Source organism: Alligator sinensis, unplaced genomic scaffold (genome assembly GCF_000455745.1).
Source record: "Alligator sinensis unplaced genomic scaffold, ASM45574v1 scaffold442_1, whole genome shotgun sequence".
In the NCBI taxonomy this organism is placed as follows: domain Eukaryota; kingdom Metazoa; phylum Chordata; order Crocodylia; family Alligatoridae; genus Alligator; species Alligator sinensis.
In genome coordinates, this window is record NW_005841829.1 from 5,164,672 (window position 1) to 5,182,788 (window position 18,117).

Consider the following 18,117-nt stretch of genomic DNA (forward strand, 5'->3'; position numbering starts at 1 on the left):
TTATGAGAGCTTTAAGTCAAAACAGTTATTCAAGATGGACTACACAGGTAACACAAAAATATGCTGGACTTGGACTGCCGAGCATCTCTTAAGGATGATGATTATGCTAGTGATGAGGCTGAATAGGGCTCCTATAGCAGGCAGGTATTTTCCTTGAACCATTAACCTGCCACAAGCCTTCAGGTTTTAGAGACCAAAGTTATTTTGTTTTAAAAATGGTTTTCTAACATTGTGGTTTGAACAACAAAACAAATCCAATGTCACAGACGTCAGGTAAGTAATAGTTTTCCTATTTTCTGCGATATTGCAAACTAGAGAACAAGTACATCAGATGATTAACGATAACAGTGGGGTTGGAGTGCTGTTATAGCCATAATGGGCCAGGAAGTATCTGAGGCACAGATGCGTGTGTGGCATATTTTACTGGACCAACTACCTAGCTGAGAGAACTGCTGGACAATATTTTAGGTATTAAATGCCCTTCCTCAGGTTGCACTTCCTGAGTAAGGGTACTTGATGCCCAAGAACCTGCCCAAGAGCTATCCCACTTATAGACTGGTCCAATAAAGCTAAATGCAAACATTCTAACAGTAGCAGGATGTTTAATGTTTTATTCAGTAGTTTTAGTGATAAGAGGAAACACAATATATATTTTTTTATTTATAGCCTCTGTGGTGCCCACTGCATTGCAATTAACTCCTGCCCCCAGTTTTTCAAATTTTAGCATGATGTGTTGGCAAGTCTTAAAGAACTATAACATACCTTGATGACTCACTAGTAGACTTTTTCACATATGCATTGATAGTTTAAAAGCTTACTATAGATAAAAACTATATTATAAAAATACACATCAAAATAAAGATTTTTCGTGCTCTAATTGCATATGATGGTTTACTTATATAGTATAATATATTGTGTAAAATTTCCAACCTGAGCCCAGCTTCCCTCCTCATCTTCCTGATGTTATGTGGTTAGAAAAGCAAAAGAACACACAAACGTTAGTATTTAAATTTAGTAATGAAACTATTTCAAGGGTGTAGTAGAACTGAATCAACTATATGACACACTAAAAAGAGCAAAAGAATGCAAGTACCATGCATTAAAAACATAAAACCCCAAAAATCAGTTTTCATGGAAGTAGGAAAACCCTTGCACTGATTAGGTTTTCTGTAAAGGAAAAAAAAGATGTTTGCAAATCACTGAACCAGCCTCCATAGCACAATAAGTAAAGAATTTGGTAATCCCCGCTTATGAAATCTAGAAAGAGTTCTCCAAACATTTTGCCTATGTTAAGAATTGAGATTTTTTTTTTTCCCCTACTGAAAAAGCGTAACACGATGCAATTTATAATTTCACACAAGGTTAGTAACTAAAGAAAGTTATAATCCTAAAGAATTTAACTTGCTTTAAAACTGCTATTATTTTAAGAGATTAAGAGAGACACGATTCAAGCATTCAAAAAAGTGGGAAAAGCACTGTAAAGAACAGAAGTGGCAGTGCTGTAACTAACCGTTTGTGGTGTGGCTGTAAGATTTTCCATTTCTTCATGTGTTACCCAGACATTTCCCGTGGTCTAATATGACCCCACAGTGAATCAATCACATCCAATGAAAGGACAGCAGTAACAAAGAGGAAAGGTTGCAGAATATATAAGCAACAGGTACATATAAGGAGCAGGCATGGGCAAAAGCAATGCTTTCTGAAGTTTTACATTTAAAATTTATTTAAAATGATAATGAAGAATAAAAGTCCACTGACATGGACACCTCCCTTCAGAGATCATTTAACAAACCATGAAATGCATTAAGTAGATTTTACCAATGTAATCATAAATTCTGACAACTACTGCAATCTAAGATATACACTGACCTAAACTCGTTCTAAACTAGCTGGCTCATAGCAACACAATCCAAAATGATATTTTGGATAGCACTGCATACTTAGTTATATAGGGTTACGCAAAAAAAAAATTCAAAAGCATCTAAATAATTTCTGCCCTCATTTTATCATCTATTTGTTCTTAACTATACAATTTCTGTCAGTGTGCCTCTGGCCAATATTCTAACAAAACTCAAGCAACAGATTCTTCTACCTCTGTACATTCATAAGCTTTCTTTTATTCAACCTTTTCACTAGGAAGACAGATTTTGATCTACTAGATGTGTCACACGCACTTTACCAAAATTATCAATAAATAAACAATTTTGACTTTCCACACAGGTAGGCACTCCATTCAAAGGTTTACAGAAAAAACAATATAATAAAGTCAAATTAATCCTCTGAACTCGGGACCTATACAAATCGCCTTTACAGTGAACAGAAGATCAGGTGTGGTAAGAATGCATGATGAGACCCTGCATGAGATTGAACCTAACTCATTTGAGAATCTAGTGTTGTCATATACAGCAATATAACTTGATCTTGGTCAAAAAGCCAAGATGCAATTATTACAGCAGTTCTTCCATATCTGTATAAATCTATTAGCAAATTTTTATCTAATTGGAATCACCTATGAAGAATCTACACTAATAATTAGAGAAATGTTTATATTTTCAGATACACTGTGGCATTATGGAAAACAGTGTTTAATAACTCTCGTCTTCTGATAAACTGTTCTACTTTTGTTTGAAGTTGGTAGCAGCTGCACGAACAAATTTCTCTGCAGCAGTTGTTTATTTCCTTATAGGATATTGAAGCCATGTCCAGATATGGGACACTGCAGTCAACAAGGGTTTATCTACATGATACAGTTTGTAGGATCAGAGCAAAAATAACCTGGGACTGAGATGCTTTCATGACTCAAAATTGTATCAGACCTTTTGTTCACTTAGTAGTTTATTTTCTGAACCACATACACTTTGATATCACTATCTTTCTGAGATCCCAAACTAAAATTCTCTCCTTTATTTACAGTTTATTTTGGCCAACAATATTTGCAAAATAAACTTGTCAAATTACACATTTTCTAAATACTTCAGCAGACACTGACAAATGTAGCCAAGCTGAGCTGAAAACCAGCCACCTGCACACCTACTAAAAATCCAATATATTTCTTTATTTATTTCTACAGTACTGTATAGCATTTGCTTTACATTACTAAACATTTTAGCAATGAACGGATTATCAAATCTTACAACTGTTATTTGACATGAAAAAGAAAATGATCTACCTGTGCTGCTGCTCAATTTAATTTATGAAGCCCCAATGTTTACTAAAGTAAAATATGTTTTCTTCTGTTTCAATAATGATTTTTCTCCTACAATGTATTAAGTTAGTTCCAATGATTCTTACCGTTCGTGATGTAGGAGGGGCAGACGGACTTGTTAGGGACATGATCTCTTGAATGGCAAGCCTCAGTTTCAATCTGTGTAGAGGATTACTGATTCCAATTTCACGCTGTATTTCTGTATCAGACAAGGCTGACATGATAGCACCACTTTTCACATTTGCTCGACAAGCAGCCACATACCACGCTGGCATTCCCACCCATAACTGGCAAACAAAAAATAGGATACAAATGGAATTTTATATTTTTCCCCCAAATCTTATGCTACAAGATTACATAGAATAGTTTACATTTAAAAGGGATTGTTTACCTCTAACCACACAACTACAGTAGGTCCATCCCATTGTGCAAAAGGTAGACCTTGCCTTCTAGCTTCCTCAAGCAATTCATGCCTAAAATATAGGAGTAATTATTATAAGGAACAGAATATATTAGGGTGAATACTAAATTAAAATGCATTTCACTGATTCACAAATTATTTTCCTCCTTCACTTTTTTTCTTCTTTTAGTAATCTTTTTAGGTAACTTAAATAACCTCAGGAAGAGCCAGTCATAACAAATGCTGAATTGCATGCATCGTTTTATAACGTTATCAGAGATGAAATTTCCGAAATACTGCATCCTACTTTTTGGAACTGAAAGATCCTCAATTTTGACACAGAGGGCCACAATCCTCTTACCCTATTATTAAGTGAGGGGGGGTCTCAATTAATTGTGAGGCAGATTACAAGGACTACTGATATCAAAGGCTGAGAGCCACTAATCCATTCTAGTGAGACACTGGTCAGACATTTAAAATAGAGATCACATACTCTTAGTGCAGCAAAACTGCTTTATTCCCTTGTAAAAGATTACTGTGATTCACTAATACAACATATTGCTCTTAGTATAGCATCTTAGTAATAAATACTTTACATTTTAAAATATTCAGTAAATTATCTGAAAAAAATCTGATGTGCTTCTTAATTTTAATTTATAATTGTACATGTCAGATGCACATGAACATCCTTTTCTGCCAAAAGCAATTTCTTCAGGGGAGAACTTTTATGCATCTGAAAGCACAATTTGGACAAATCTGTTTAGCATTTAAATGCTAATATACTTGGTTTTAAAAGAGTAAAAAAAAAAAAAAAAGTGAATAAGGTGGACTAGTCAAGGATTCTAATGTCTATATTAAAGTAACTGTAAACCAGTATTTGTGAAAACAATATCCAGAGAAGTAGTTCCAGGTATGATTTCACTACAGTTATATTTTTTACCTGGGGAAATTTATGCAACACCTTATATAATGAGATTCAGTTTTAAAATGTTAAGACTATAGTAGTGGTTTCTCCTCTTCAGGGAAACTATGAACATAGAATGAACAGTATAATCTTAATTATTTGTATTTAAATATCCATAAATGCATTGTATGAGCTACAAGGACAGCTGAAGGGGTTGCAAAAGGTGGCAATCACCTTCTATCATGACTAAACCCCAGGCAGACAGGAAGACACCTATCATTATGTGAAAATGATTACATGTAAATAGTGCCAAGTACCTGCATAAAGGTAAAAGTGAAAAAAAAAAATCAAACAAATTTAAATTTGGGCTGACAGCATGGCTCTAGGAGTTGATGGTGTAAGTTTTTCCCCTCCCCCTCCAAATTAGAGCTAGGTCTTATTTGAGGACTTGTGCTAAAACACTTCAGTTATTTTCCCTCTTCCTTGGTCATCCCAGCTTATAAAGGTCAGGCAACTCCTGTTCGTGTATTTATGCATTTTATTTATTTTTAAAATATAAATATTTCACCCAGAAATTTCTTTAGTTTCATAGATGCTAGGGTCAGAAGGGACCTCAACAGATCATTGAGTCTGACCCCCTGCCTAGGCAGGAGAGTGCTGGGCTCAGATGACCCCAGCCAGATGCCTATCCAGCCTTCTCTTAAAGACCCCTGAAGTAGGGGAGAGCACCACCTCCCTTGGAAGCCCATTCCAAATTTTGGCATCCTTACTGTGAAGAAGTTTTTCCTGATATCTAGCCTAAATCTGCTCTCTGCCAGTTTGTGACCATTGTCCGTTGCTACCCCAAGAGGTGCCCTGCTGAATAGAGCATCTCCGATCCCTTGCTGAGTCCCCCTAATGAATTTGTAGGCAGCCACAAGATCACCTCTCAGCCTTCTCTTGAGGAGTCTGAAGAGATCCAGGTCCCTCAGTCTCTCCTCACAGGGCTTGTTCTGTAAGCCCCAACCACATGAGTGGTTCTGCTCTGGACCCTCTCAAGTCTATCAACATCCTTCTTGAAGTATAGCACCCAAAACTGGATGCAGTACTCCAACTGCGATCTGACCAATGCCGCATAGAGGGGAAGTATCACCTCCTTGGTTCTATTTGTCATGTATGTGCTGATTCATGATAAAGTGTGGTTAGCTTTGCTGATGATTTCGTCATACTGATGACTCATGTTCATATTGGAATCCATTATGACCCTGAGATCCCTTTCCACTTCTGTGCTGCTGAGAGGGTCACTTCCCGGCCAGTAGGTGTGCTAGATATTTTTGCACCCTAGGTGCAGCACTCTGCACTTGTCCTTGTTGTACTGCATCCTACTGTGTTCTGCCCGCTTTTCCAACCTGTCCAGGTCTGCCTGCAATCATTCCCTACCCTCCAGAGTGTGCACTTCACCCCACAATTTAGTATTGTCCGCAAACTTGGACTGAGTACACTTCACAGCTACATCCAAGTCACCAACGAAGATATTGAAGAGTACAGGTCCAAGGACCGAACCATACTATACTAGTTATTTATCTGCCTCTAGCATAGTATTGAAAATAAAGTTTGCAACAGCAAGATGCAGTATTTCTTGACTCTTTCTATTTTTAACTATTAAAGTCAACAGCAGTGTCCACACTTGAAGAACTATGAAAAAATCAGAGGTCTTAGAAGATTAGCACACAAGACAGATTTTGAGAGAGCTTACTTATAGACTCTTGTAGTTTTACATATCATAAAATTATTTTAAATTAGAAACACATAATAACATAATTATGCTCGGGGTACACAGAAGCTTCACATATCAACATCTTAGGAATTCCAGTAGACAAAAAGACTATCCCAGATGAAAAACAGAAGCTGCCATCACTTATTTTATGTTCCTCCCATGTCTTTACACCTACAGACTATAGGCTCCCCAGGAGGACCTTGTTCTTAGATGGCTACAGTAACTGGTATGCAATTAATTAGTTTAAAGAATCAACTTTAAGAACAAAGAGTAAAGCCTGACATTATGCCTCAAGTCCAGTTACTATTCCAAACCATATGAATTTCCAAATATATGTTTAATTAGTTATGTATTGCCCCATTAACGTATCGCTCTCCCTTTATAAGGTTCCTTTCTTTATGAAAACCCAACCTTTCAGGACTTTCAAATTAGGACATAAAAGTTCAAATAAAGTCACCAGGAGATTATAAAATCCCTGTGTTTCCTATTGAATAACTTTCCAATAATCTTATGCTACTGTTATGCATACTTAATAAATGTACATGAATATAGCTGTCAAATTATTATAAATAAGGAATTAAAATTAGTCTCACTTGCAGAATGGAGGGTAACATGGGTATTATGTTTTTTTATTACAATGTGGATTGAGCAGGAAAAGCATTAAGTTCTTATGCGATAAAGCACAATAGCCCAATTTACAAATAGACAGCACTAACATTGAAAAATGAAAAAAAAATCTAGTACTATTAAACAGCTTTCCAAAATACAACTGAAGTTCAAGTTTTAAATAATGCTGTATAATAATTTAAATTAAATAGCAAATACTTCACAGTGTAAGACAAGATACTGACAGAAATATTATAAAGCCATTTGATTAAGTATCATTGGTCTTTCACTATGAATACTTTAGCAAAGTGTTTACTGCCTAACATCTCCTTTTGTGGGGGAAACGAAAAGCACATAATATATTGAATAAACAGAGCATTTAATACACCAGAATATAATTTTCAAACAAAAAATTCTCATACACCCACAACAATTCTGATAAAATAAATATAAACTTACCCTGATTTTGCACTACCACATCAAATGGTAAACAAAAGAAAAATAAAAAGAAATAAAGGAAAAAACATAAAACTAAGATGAAACTGAACTCAAAATACAGACAAAAATATAAACATTTAAATACTATAACTGAATTTAAATACAAAAGAGGATTGTATGCATGGCTTCAAATAAAGCAGTAACAAAGCCTGCTTCACATTTGAGTGTGGATGCAGAAATTAAAAATGTCATGATGCAGGGAAAATGCATATAAAATAGCTATTTAATGATTACTACTATATTTAATGTCTATTTTAGGATACAGAAAATAAACAACTCTTAATCCATTTAATAAAAGCTACCTTTCTGAAGACAGTAGTGCAACTGAGGGGAAGAAAGAGGAAGTAGACTCAGACAGCAGCCCTATATGTCACCTTTTGGGGGTGGGACAGGACAGCTGCAAAAACAGGTGCGACCATGGAGACAGGTAATTGTGCCTCTGTGATCAGCACTGCAAAAGCCACTGCTATTTCAATAGTTGAGCAGCTGCCCAAGGGGCAGAGCTGCCTGGCTACCCTTCTGCCTAAAGGTGTTACTTATGTTTATGAATTATTTTTAAAATGCAATGTGGAAAAAGTTGTTGACCCAGTCTGATATTATTCACCAATTATGTTTTTGAAACTGAGCAGTTAGCCTTGAGAACTTGCTCAGATTTTTTTTTTTTTTTTAATGGCTAGGGCAAATTGCAAATCATTGTGGGGGGGGGAGGTAGTTTATGGTTGTTGTTTTTTGTGACATGACTATCCCCATAAAGCCAACACAGGATATTCTTTTGATATTTCAGACATTTTTTCTTTCTTGTATTCAGTGAATGCATATTGTCAGGATTTTGTAACAGAATAAAAGCTATTTTCCTAGGTCTATGAAAATACTAAATCTTAAACACACACAGGACTAAGAGTACTATACTTTGCCCCTCACGGGCAGTAAAATTAAAAATAAACTACACAATTGGGGTTTTTTTTACATCAACAAAGTCTTACTATCATAGCCTAAAATTTTACAGGAATACATCTTATTAATATGAAAATCACTATGAAACCCACATTAGATGGAGCAGTAAAGCAAATAACACTGTTTAACATCACTGGATGTTCAGAATTAAGAATTCTAGTACAAGATAGAGCACAATGTCTTGAAGTTTGATCTTAGGTAAATCACTGAACCTCCAACAATAATTCACCATTTGTAAATTACACATGTAATTGCTATTCCGCACAATAAGTAGTTTTTAAACAATGACAACACTAAAGACACATTCATTTGCAAAAGAAAGTTCTGAGATTTTTCCTAGAAATCTTTTTCCTGTGGCTTTTGTTTATTTTTAACTAGAGGCCAAGCAGAATAGTAATACTATGAACCTGAAAAAAAATGTTCATGTTCTAAGTGTGATTCCTCGCTTGAAGTGAGAACTACAGTCCAACTATGGAGTTGGATGGTAAAACCACACAGCTGTTATTAGCAGTAAAACTGCTGAGCCTGCTCAAAATAGCCAGCACAATTAACACAAGATAACCAATGCCTTTACCACTGAAATCTAGCAGGATGACAAATGGCTGATGATACATCCCTGATATAAACAGCTGCCTGTATTATTATTCCTGGGTGCTTTAAGTGGTGGGGAACCCTAAAATAAGGAAACTTCTCAAATCCCACCCCCCAAAACAAATAGGAACAGCTATGGTAGTAGTATGAGGTAAGGGTGGGGAGGTGAGAGGGTGGGAGAGGAAACGGTTCCTTGCATCAAGGCAGTTTTAAGAGCAATGTATCATGTCTTTAACCTCAAACAAAAATGCTTGGCACAGAAGTTTTTTTAAATATTACCAACAGTCTTGACAAAGCAAGCATAAAGCTTTCTGCATTTGCTAAGGAACTTGAATATTTTCAGCCTTAGAAAAGCCACTGTATTTAAAAATAATAAATGTATAAAAGGAAGCACATTTGATTTTTCTATTATTTCTAAAGATAAATAGAGAAGACTTTCAGATTTACACCTGATCTTTAATTAGGTTACAGCCTTAGCAGACATCACATTTTTGGTGCAACTGAGGTACATGATTAACATGCAGAGCTGCGAAGGAAGGCAGGAACTGTGTTGGCATGGGCAGAGGTGGAAATCCTTCCACTGGGTCAGGCAACCCCGTGTCCTGGTTCAGATCTCAGGGATCAGCCATGGAATGGTTATCTCAGACTCGAAGGCTACCCCATGCCCAATCCTGACATCAGCTGATCGTAGGGATCTGAATGGGAGTATCCCCAGAGCTGACAGTCATGCAATTGTCATTTAAAGAATTTTATGCTTGATCCTAAAAATAATGCATCCTGCCATGAATATCTGGCATGGCAGATCATGTGATTTTTGGGATTTGGTATAAAATCTCTCAGATTCTACTTGTGTGATTATTTAATCATCTGTCAGGGGCCTCAGTTGCTGACCGAGAAAGCTACTGTATTTGGGTCAACTAAAACCAGTAACAATTTATGTAGGGGTGCATGGTCTCGATTTCAAAATATACAACTCGGTGACAGTCACCTAACACCTTGTTAACTAGGTCAGTGGGAAGGATCCATGGAATCTGCTCAAAAGGGTTCAGAAGCTTTTAATTCTACCAGTTGAGTATTATCTTACAGAAGAATACGATTTAAAAATTCTCATTTACTTTCTGTATTCTTAGTCTTTGCTTACTTTGTTGCTGTTCTTAACATGATAAAGATGGATGCAGTGCATCTTCAAAGTAAACTTCAAGAAAGTCTCTGCAGTTCAGCACATATTGGAAAGATTCCAATGACTAGCAAAAACAAATGTCATTTAAAATTTAAAATCCGGGAGAGACTATTAGGAAAGAAATGCTCTGTAAATTAAATAAAGAAATTCAGGGGCAGATGATATCACTGATTTAAAAAAAATCACTTTTTATACAAGCCATTAAAAAGAGTGCAAACATAAAAACATGAGAACTGCCACAGGTAGAATTTTAAAAGTTAGTGAGTAGACAAAATGAAGAAGCTGTTATGACAGTAAAGTTAACTGTTGCACAGTCAATTATTGGAAAGAAATCAGGTGTTATATGGACTAGGCATCATCTCGTGTTGTCTATACTAGGAATTTAGTTGTTCTCAAAAAAAGGCACATTTACATTTTGCAGCTCTCAGCTGGGCAGCCAAAGAGATTCTTGCAGATATAGGGATGAACTCCAGGAGTATAAATCTAAGGTAACAAACCACTGTATGTAGATGCTTTTAAGTCCAATTTTACTTTCAAAATTAATTTGCCTTTTTACAGTAGCGCTTTTCAGTGCTGAAAGATCCCATTTCAAGTTTGCCAAGACCATAACATTTTAAAATACCCTATATTGGCGATGCAGGTAAAAAAAAGGGTCCTGATACAATGAGGCATACTATTTATAAAGGCACTTTTACATGGATTGTCATGGGATTTCATTGCAGCAAAAGGGGAAAAAGATTAACTTACTTTTTCTGTAGTTTCCTGTTTTTTTCTGCCTGTCCCCCAAGTTTGTTGAGTCCTAAGGCATCCTGAGATGAATTATCTGCTTCTGCCATGCCAACTACAAAAAAGAAAGAAAGAAAAACTTTTTTCAGATTTTGCTATTGCTAACATGCTTGCAGTTGTAAACCAGAATTATCAAATTAAACAAAGTAACTAGTTATTTGCAAAATTAGTACGCAGTAGGCATCCAATTGTGTTTCTAGCAGCATCTCTGATTTTTCATTAAAGTTTGCATGCTAAAGAAATTTTTTTTTTTGGGAAAAAAAAAGGATATTCAATAAGAGATCTTTTTCTTGTCCTGCAGGGTCCTAAAAGTGGTATCAGTCAAAAAAGAAATTACTTGCCTACAGGAACTCTGGTTCTTTGAGATAAAGCTATCCACACAGATTTGATTCCTGATGTGCACTCCTAAGCATACAAAATCAGGCTCTTTTTGAACAGCCTGTGCCCCTCACACTCTCCAGGATATTCTAATGCAATATAAATGCTTTGGCTGAAGTTCCAGATAGCAGCACTACAAAGTTTCAAAGATTGAAATATCTGCAAGAGAAACTGCAGATGCTGTGCAAGCCTTGGCTGAACGTGCTTTGACAATATCCTTGAGCGTACTCATTTGCTCTCTCATCCTAATACAGTCTGAGAACCATTTAGATAATCTCTGGATATAGATACAATCAGAGGAAATGCTCTCTGCAAAAGCCACGAGCTTGGAAAACTGCCAAAAATGCCTTTATTCTGTCCATTTGGCATGTATATGGTTCATTCCAATGCAAGAGAAAAGAAGGTCTTGTAAGAAAACTGGGAATCATATGGACGGACTGACAGAGGTGAAATCTAAGACCATTTTGGGCAATTATTTATGGTAGAGCTTAATAAAGGTGAGCTTTTTCTTTTGAGAGAATGCATCTTCCATGCAGGCATAAGAGACTATTTTGCTGAATCCAGTTGGCTTGAAAGCCACCAAAACTTCCATCCATGGTAGAGGAAGTAAATTAAGATGAACCTTTCAGAACTTGCTGCAGCAGCAGGCTGATCTTTCCTGGGCTCCTCAAGAGATGGATACTCAGAGCAACAGGAGTTTGTCCAACAAAAGTTCTTCAACTGTGCCTTGTCTTGACCATCTTGGAGAAGAAATGTTCATTGGCACCAAGGATGCTAAATGGTTTATGCTCATTCTCTTGGATCATAGTCTAGATGTCCAAGGCTTCTGCTATCCTTAAAAATAATCCTGCAAGGCCCAAATTGACAGTGGTCTCAGAGGAAACAACAACAAAAATAAATCAGGATTTCTTATATAAAGGAGGGCAACTGAGATGTGATCTAAAGCCACTTCTGTTTCAACACTGACAAGTCCTAGTGCAAGGACCTAGCTATTAATATTAAACCTCTCTCTCAACATGTGGTGGGTCTACACTTCAGGACCTTAAGAAAACCCCAATAGGGCCAGTATGTCCACTGTGCTTAAACTGAACCAATACAGGCCACACTGTGGTTGGCTCATGTACTGTCAGTATTATGGGGCATTTGTGTGTGTGCTTGAAAATGAGGAATAGTGGAACAGAATCTGACTGTACAGGTGCCACTGGATGTAGATTCAATTCCAGTTCAATGATGAGAAGCCAAACATAGTACCTAAAAGTACACTGTTGGCTGGCAGATCCTTGCATCACCATTAGTGCCAATACATGCATTCTCTTTACCCTCTATGTGGCTGCACCCTTGCTTCAGTATCAAGGTGGGTTTGCATGGATAGCCTTTGGAGAAATACTTAACTCCTGAGACATTTATAGTTGGGGTATGCATATGTGCGCCTGTGCACCTGAAGGGGACAGATTAATGTTGGACCTCAACATCCCCAGTTGGTGCTGATGCACTCAGCAAAACAGCAAGCACAGATACTGGTTGGATCTTTGTCAGCATGAATAGAACTGGCATCCCTTAATACCTTTTTTCCTTGATGAAACCAGAGCTATGTTCAGTTTAGGACACAGATCAACTCCTATTGGTCTTCAAGCATGCCATGCAGATGACTGGTGCGTAAAGCATCTCAGACTAATACAGAAGGGTTATAGGAGGGTCTCCCCATCCTTTTTTTCTGTTCTTGGAACATCCAAGAAAAAGAAACAAACAGAAATTCTTTTCCATTTGTTCTTCACAAAAACATTCATTTTGAAACTCAAAAACCAAGAATAAGTGTGAGATGATGCAGGTTCTCTTTATCTGCTGTTGGAAAGAAGAGGGAGGGTGGTAATTACTCTATTATTGATATCCCCAGATGTATACACAACTGGTCCTGAGACACTGCTATTCTCAAAAAAAGAGATTGTTTTGAGTTTTTGCACATAAGGAAAATTGGATTCATGCTGATCTCTCTTTGAAGAACATAAATACATAAAAACCACACAAACATTACTTAAAGGAACACATTAACTTTTTTGCAGTGAACATTTTAATCTTGTTCTTCCCCTTACATTATTGATAAATGCAAGTTAGAACATAAACCAACCTTGTCCCAATGATTCTTTGCTGGTTTGTCCGGGCCGACCCTTTTCTTTCTTACCAAACAAGCGACCAATAGAGGATTTGATCCCTTTCTTTTTAGGAGCTTTGTGAAGAGAATCCTGGCTACTATTACTGCTGCTGGGGTTGCTTACTTGCCCATCTTGAGAGCCTGTTGAACTTTAAAGAAAAAACTTTCAGTTCTTAGAGAATAAATGAAAAGCAAATCAGCCCACCTTTCACTACTCAACATTTGTGATGACAATTTGAGGTATTTGTGCAAGCTAAACACTGTCAAGCAACCTTATAAAATTACCAGTTTCAGTGCATCTCCCTTAAAAAAAACTTGTTATAACATCACCACAGAGAAGTTACCAAATTAAAAAGGAGCATGACTACACACACACAACACATAAGCATCTTATCCGTTCTTGTGAGGCATCATGGCAAGAAATTGTAGGTCATTTGTATATCCTCTAAAATTAATCTGTAGTGTAATTTTCCAAATATCAAAATTCTTTATCAAATCCAACTGATCGTAAATTGAATTTATAACAAACAAGTAGAAATAATGTGAGTACTCAATTGAAATGCCACTTCTTATCTACCTTTCTTCTCTAAAATTTTTACATAATGTTAAAACGCGGGACAATACTCTGGTACCAGAAAGCTTTGCCCCACAAAACCACTGCCGAACTATGGGTTTTGCTAGAGACTATTAATCCATTCTAGCAAGTCAGTATATTATTCTGACTTAGTAATTTACTTTTCACCAGTTTAATCTTAAAAACATACAGGCTGAATAACTTTATAGTCAACTGGAATAAAAGAATCTTAACCTGAATTATATTATCAGAATGTCAATATCTTATTTACTGTAACCTTATTTTGCTTACTTTCTTATGTCCCTGATGTCTTCATGGCTCACTGTATGCAAAGCTCCTTTATGGACTCGGTCCAAATGCAGAGATCGAGGTGAAGATGGTGGTGATGTCTCGCACTTTATCGTGGTCTTGTCATCTCGTACTTCTTCTCTAGAAACTGGAGACTAAAGAGGGAACAATAGTTTATGTTGTGTAGTCTCAAAATCTTACACAATCCAATAAGAATACTGTCCAAAGAATTAAGAGGCAGAAGACAGGGGAGGGTGGCAACTTAGGGCATTTGTACACATATATGCACTGCAGTGCCGGGTGCTGCATCACACACATTTTTATAAATTGTGAAATGAACATCAGCACTGAGAAAATGGCAGTGGAGTGCTTTTGAACTAAAACACATTTTCTGTTCACTGATGTGCATTTCGCCATTTATATAAATACATGCGACAGCGCCAGGTGGGTCAGCTTGTGTGCTCCAGACTCAATTAATCAAGTCGGCTCCAACGCGCTGGATTTCCAGTGCATCAAAGCAGACAAAGGTAAGTGTATAAATGCCCTTAGGGAGTACATTTTTCAGAGAGAGGAAAAAGTTTTGCAGGTGATACTATAAATGTTTAATCAGATGCTATGAACTTCTAGTCTACCCAGAAAATTTAAAGAAAACCTGTTCACCTTTTTTTTTAAAGCTTTATAGCTATGAGGCACCAAAATAGAACAGAGAGCCTTATTTCTGCTCCTTCCCTCTCTCTGCTTCCTGCTACCTTCACAAGCAGATAGTATTACTGAATTTACCCCTTAGCTGAAAGTATGGGCTATGGGCAATCCTACTTAGAATCTGCTGGTTGACTATAGCTAGGGACATAAGCATTCTTAATAACTCCACAAACCCATTAAAATTGACCCTCCACTAGTTCTAAAAGTAAGACCACCAAGACACCTGGCCAGGTAAAGCCTGTCAAAGTGTGCTTTAGCTTTACTTAGGAGAACAAGGAGGGTTTTAAAGTTGGATGTTGTGGTCTTAAAAGATTACTGAATCAGATGTTTTGAATTAGAAATTTACAAAATCAGTACTTCTTTCAAGTAAAAGGTTGAACAGAAATTAAGTTAAATGTCTTGTGTGTTTGAAGATCATTAAATTTCAGTAGAAGTACACTTTCATATTAATAGAAGAATAGCTGCTTGTAAATGAAAAACAACACATTAGCCCTTACTTGGGATAAGAATATCATTGTAATTTAGATCATTTTGCTCTACAGCAGACCTCATTTACCCTCATCTACTTATTCCAAAGATGGTAAAAATGCATTCATTCACATGTTTTAATGCCAAAGGTTAAAATCTGAACATGAAGCTAATTGTGTTTATTCACAAACATAATACAGCCCTACCACACACCTGTAAGAGATCTTGGTTATATTAATACTTTACAATAACGAAAATGTCACTAAGTTGCTGAAGATTTTACCTTTCTACGGTGTTTCCTTAAATCACTAGGCTGTTAGATGCATGAAAAGAAAAAAAATTTAAAGAGAAACTTGATTTATTACAAACTTGGAAGCACAAACAAAAAACCAGCACACTACAAGATTAGAGATAGTAATGCTATAATGTATATCCTAAAGGCTGATATGTCTTTTAATTACTAAATGTTTAAACAACATATTGCTTGGAAAAAAAAAAAAAAGAAGAAAATCAAGGTTTAAAACGGACATACTATAGATGCTTAACTACGGTGGTCCTTGAGGATAACAATATTTCACCCTCATCTACAAGGCAAGTTAAAATAGAAAAAAAATTGAATGAGAAAAACGATTACATTGTTTTACTTATTTTTAAAACAGAGACTAATTTTGGGGCAAGAACTCTTTTCACCACATAACCAACTGGTACTCAAGATTAAGATTGAGATCACTAGGCTGTCTGAGTGAGATCCTTAGACTTAAGTCACTTAATTCTCAGCTCTTTTTGTAGTCATATTTTTTCCCACACAAAATAGGAACACTGCATTATTAAATTCTGAAGCAATGAGTGTTGGCAGCAATTCTTTCAATAAGTTTTTTCAAAGATTAACGTGTCAGAATGATTGGGGCTACCATGACTATGTCTCCTTGTCCCACTAACCTAATCAAAAACCATTAGGTCCCACTTCAGATCCTCTCTACCTCTGCCAGTACACAGAGCAAAACAAAAAAAAAAAAATCAAGTAATTCATTAACTTAAACTGAGGGGCAAACTGTTACTTCAATTAATGTAATTTAATAAGCAGGTTTTAATTGGACTTAAGTGGAGAAAAAGAGAAAGAAAAAGAAATTCTGAGACCAAAAATAATCATGAAAAAAAATTCAGTTCACCATTTCAAATTAAAAATCTTGAGAAAGGGAGGATTAAAAATAAGCCATTCGTAAAGTTTCATGCACTTGTGCAAGGTATGTATACATTACATATATACAAACACACACATCCCCCCCCCCATATTTTTTATTTTGAGAGAGAGAGAGAGAGAGTTTTCCTTAATCATGTATTAAATTAAATTTCACAAATTTCATATTAGAAGTTTAAAATCATAGCATAGACTCAATTTACATTTTATTCACCTGATTTGTCTGGTTTTAATAAAACTATAAATTAACATCATACCAAAATTCAGATTAAAATTAGACCATGGGATCATTAATGAGACCATCACAAGACTACTGAAAAAAATTAATGACTGGTAGCAGGAACATGTTAAAAAAAAAAAGCGCATGATTTCCCAGTTTTAAGTCTCAATAAAACAATACTGAAGGTTTGGTCCCACGACTGAAAAAGTCTGCATTCACAAAACTGAAAAACTTGACAATGATAGTAAACTACTGCAACCTTTGTTATATATTTAACACTTGCTAACTATTTTTCATAAATACCAAATGATTTTTTTAAAAGTAAAAAAACATGTTGAGATGATAATAAAATTTCAACCTTACTACTAGCTTTTTTTTTTTTAAGTTTGCATCTTATTTTTATGCTTAAAAAAATTAAAAACTTCAGCTATTGGGTAAGCAAACAGTTCAAAACTACTGCTATACCTTACTAGATTACTGCTTTGAAATTATGAAGTGGTCATTTCTAACTAAAATCTGTTACTTCTGAACCATATAATACATGAGATTTCTAGATACTTTAAAACCTAAAACTAAATTGTTCAATAAAGATAGGGTAAAAAGAGGAAAAGAAGAACAGCTTGGCAATAAATGCTCTGACCCATTTTCATGGAAACAGATGTTAAACTCATTCTGAATTGCTTTCTGCAAGTACAGGATTTAGACTGGAACCTACTTTGAACTATTCTCTCTCTAAATTGCTGGGTCAAACTTTCACATTTCAGCTCGTGTCATAGCTATGCAATTAAAATGTAAATATAAATAGCTTAATTTTAAAAACTATAGGTTACACATTTGCATTGTATGTTGAACATTCAACAGAGCTGTGGAATTTAAAAGAAAAACTTGTTTCAGGAACAGGAAACTGCACAGAGATAACACTAGAGGGAGATATCAGAGGGAGTACTTTGGCTTATAGCATTAGAAAAGCAAAGAACCCTAACGTTTCGGAAACAATTTTTGAAGATTAAAAGATAGCAATTTAAAAACTTTATAAAAATGAAAGGACAAAATTGGAAAGAGAAAAATCATAATGTTTATTCCTCCCCTTAGATTGCAGATATTCTGTCTTCGGAAGAAAAAAAATACATTACTTACCAGCGTCATGATACCTAGTCTGTCTACTTCCCGTGCTGGACTATGTGGAATCCGTCTTGGTGTGGAGCGACCACTGCCAGGAGGAGAGGAACCAGCAAGGGAACCGCCAGGAAAAGGAGCAGG

General features: G+C 35.9%; 1 protein-coding gene across 1 annotated transcript in view; it reads right to left on the minus strand.

Annotated features, from left to right (window-relative positions):
• PPFIA1 (PTPRF interacting protein alpha 1) overlaps nt 1-18,117 on the minus strand; it is an 86,393-nt gene that overhangs the window by 11,976 nt on the left and 56,300 nt on the right. Inside the window, 10 exon segments of the mRNA XM_025197913.1 lie at nt 931-957; nt 1,511-1,573; nt 3,292-3,492; nt 3,597-3,678; nt 7,331-7,342; nt 10,842-10,935; nt 13,384-13,556; nt 14,273-14,424; nt 15,723-15,752; nt 17,995-18,117. The exon segment at nt 17,995-18,117 is cut by the window's right edge and continues 6 nt beyond it. Coding sequence (XP_025053698.1) covers nt 931-957; nt 1,511-1,573; nt 3,292-3,492; nt 3,597-3,678; nt 7,331-7,342; nt 10,842-10,935; nt 13,384-13,556; nt 14,273-14,424; nt 15,723-15,752; nt 17,995-18,117 — 957 coding nt within the window.